Genomic DNA, 1,435 nt, shown 5'->3' on the forward strand with positions numbered 1-1,435 from the left:
CATAAAACCCTATTCTACAAAGTTTGAGGACTTCATATCTGAAAGGAGTGATGATGATGGTCTGGACACATTTTATTGTGAAATTTTGAAGGATGATAGGCAACTGCAAGATCTATGGTCTATTATCAAAATTTCTCTTTCTTTCTCACATGGGAATGCAAGTGTTGAGAGTGGTTTCTCGGTTAACAAATCACTGTTGAGTGAAAATCTTAAGGAAGAAAGTTTAGTTGCTCAACGCTTAGTTTATGATGGGATCCATTTTGCAGGAGGTATTGATCAAATAAATATAGACCAGAAAATGTTGTTAACAGTCAGAGGATCTAGACAGCGATATATTGAATCTCTGCAACAGAAAAAAGATATTCAGAAGCAGCAGACATTGAGGGCTGAAGAAAAAAGAAAACCTACACAACAACTTAAGGATTTAAAACAACACAAGAAAATGTTAAGAAAAGATCACGAAAAGGAAGAAAAAGAGATTGAAATGAAAATAAATACACTTGAGGAGAAAAGGCTAAAACTACATTAATATAATAGTTTTTGTGTTTTGTGAATTGTAATTCAATTTTTATTTTCTAATTATCTGTATATTGAAAAAAGAGGATTAATACTAAGAAGTTTCTCTGTATTTTGATTGTCCATTTTGTAAAAAAATAAAAAGATTTTACAATAAATTAGATGCATTTGTTAGAGAAGCTATAGTATAAACTTACAGCTATTCCTCTATGTACAATCATTGATTTTTTTTACATAGGGAAAATGCTTTATTTAAAAATTTTTAAATTTAACTTTTTGTTAAAATTACATTGCTGTTTAAAAAAAGTTACTCTTTTTGTTGAAAGATTGATTATAAAATTATGTGTTTCTAAGTCAAGAGTTCATTTTAAGCACAGTACAGTACTACAGTAGAGCATCGATTATCCGATCCCCAATCAATCGTCACATCAGTTAACCGGCAGTATTCTAGTCAGCAAATTCAAATGTCCGCTAGTGATGTGGCGCTACAATATTTGACTGTCTTGGCTACCTTAATATTATATTTGTTAAATTTTTGCATGTCTTAACTGGCAACACTGTCGATCATGAAAGGGAAGCCAGTATTTAAACGAGGCTTAATTTTCTAATTATGAGTGGTTGTTTGTTTTGTGAGCAACAAAATAATTTTAAAATAATTTTTAATGATACAATAGCGACGATTATTATTTAAAAAGAAAAATTGTTAGGCTTAACATTGATGAAAATTCAACGCAAAGTAGATTAATAGCGATATACTAATTACATGGGATATACTAATATACTATACTAATAATGTATTTTTTCATACTTTTCATTTATCCATTTTTTCAGTTATCCGACCGACCCAGTCCCCAATTAAGTCGGATAATCGATGCTCTACTGTATTTGTTTATCAAAGAATACTGTTTGTTGATTTTAT

General features: G+C 29.8%; 1 protein-coding gene across 1 annotated transcript; it reads left to right on the plus strand.

Moving 5' to 3' along the window:
- Positions 1 to 4: 4 nt before the first annotated feature.
- Positions 5 to 809, plus strand: LOC111615566 (the record flags this gene model as incomplete). Its single annotated transcript, XM_023356966.1, has 1 exon — positions 5 to 809. A coding segment is annotated over one exon (525 nt), but the record flags the coding sequence as incomplete, so codon positions are not given.
- Positions 810 to 1,435: the final 626 nt, after the last annotated feature.

The sequence above is a fragment of the Centruroides sculpturatus genome, unplaced genomic scaffold (assembly GCF_000671375.1).
Source record: "Centruroides sculpturatus isolate CEXI.00-Female unplaced genomic scaffold, Cexi_2.0 scaffold2551, whole genome shotgun sequence".
NCBI lineage: Eukaryota > Metazoa > Arthropoda > Arachnida > Scorpiones > Buthidae > Centruroides > Centruroides sculpturatus.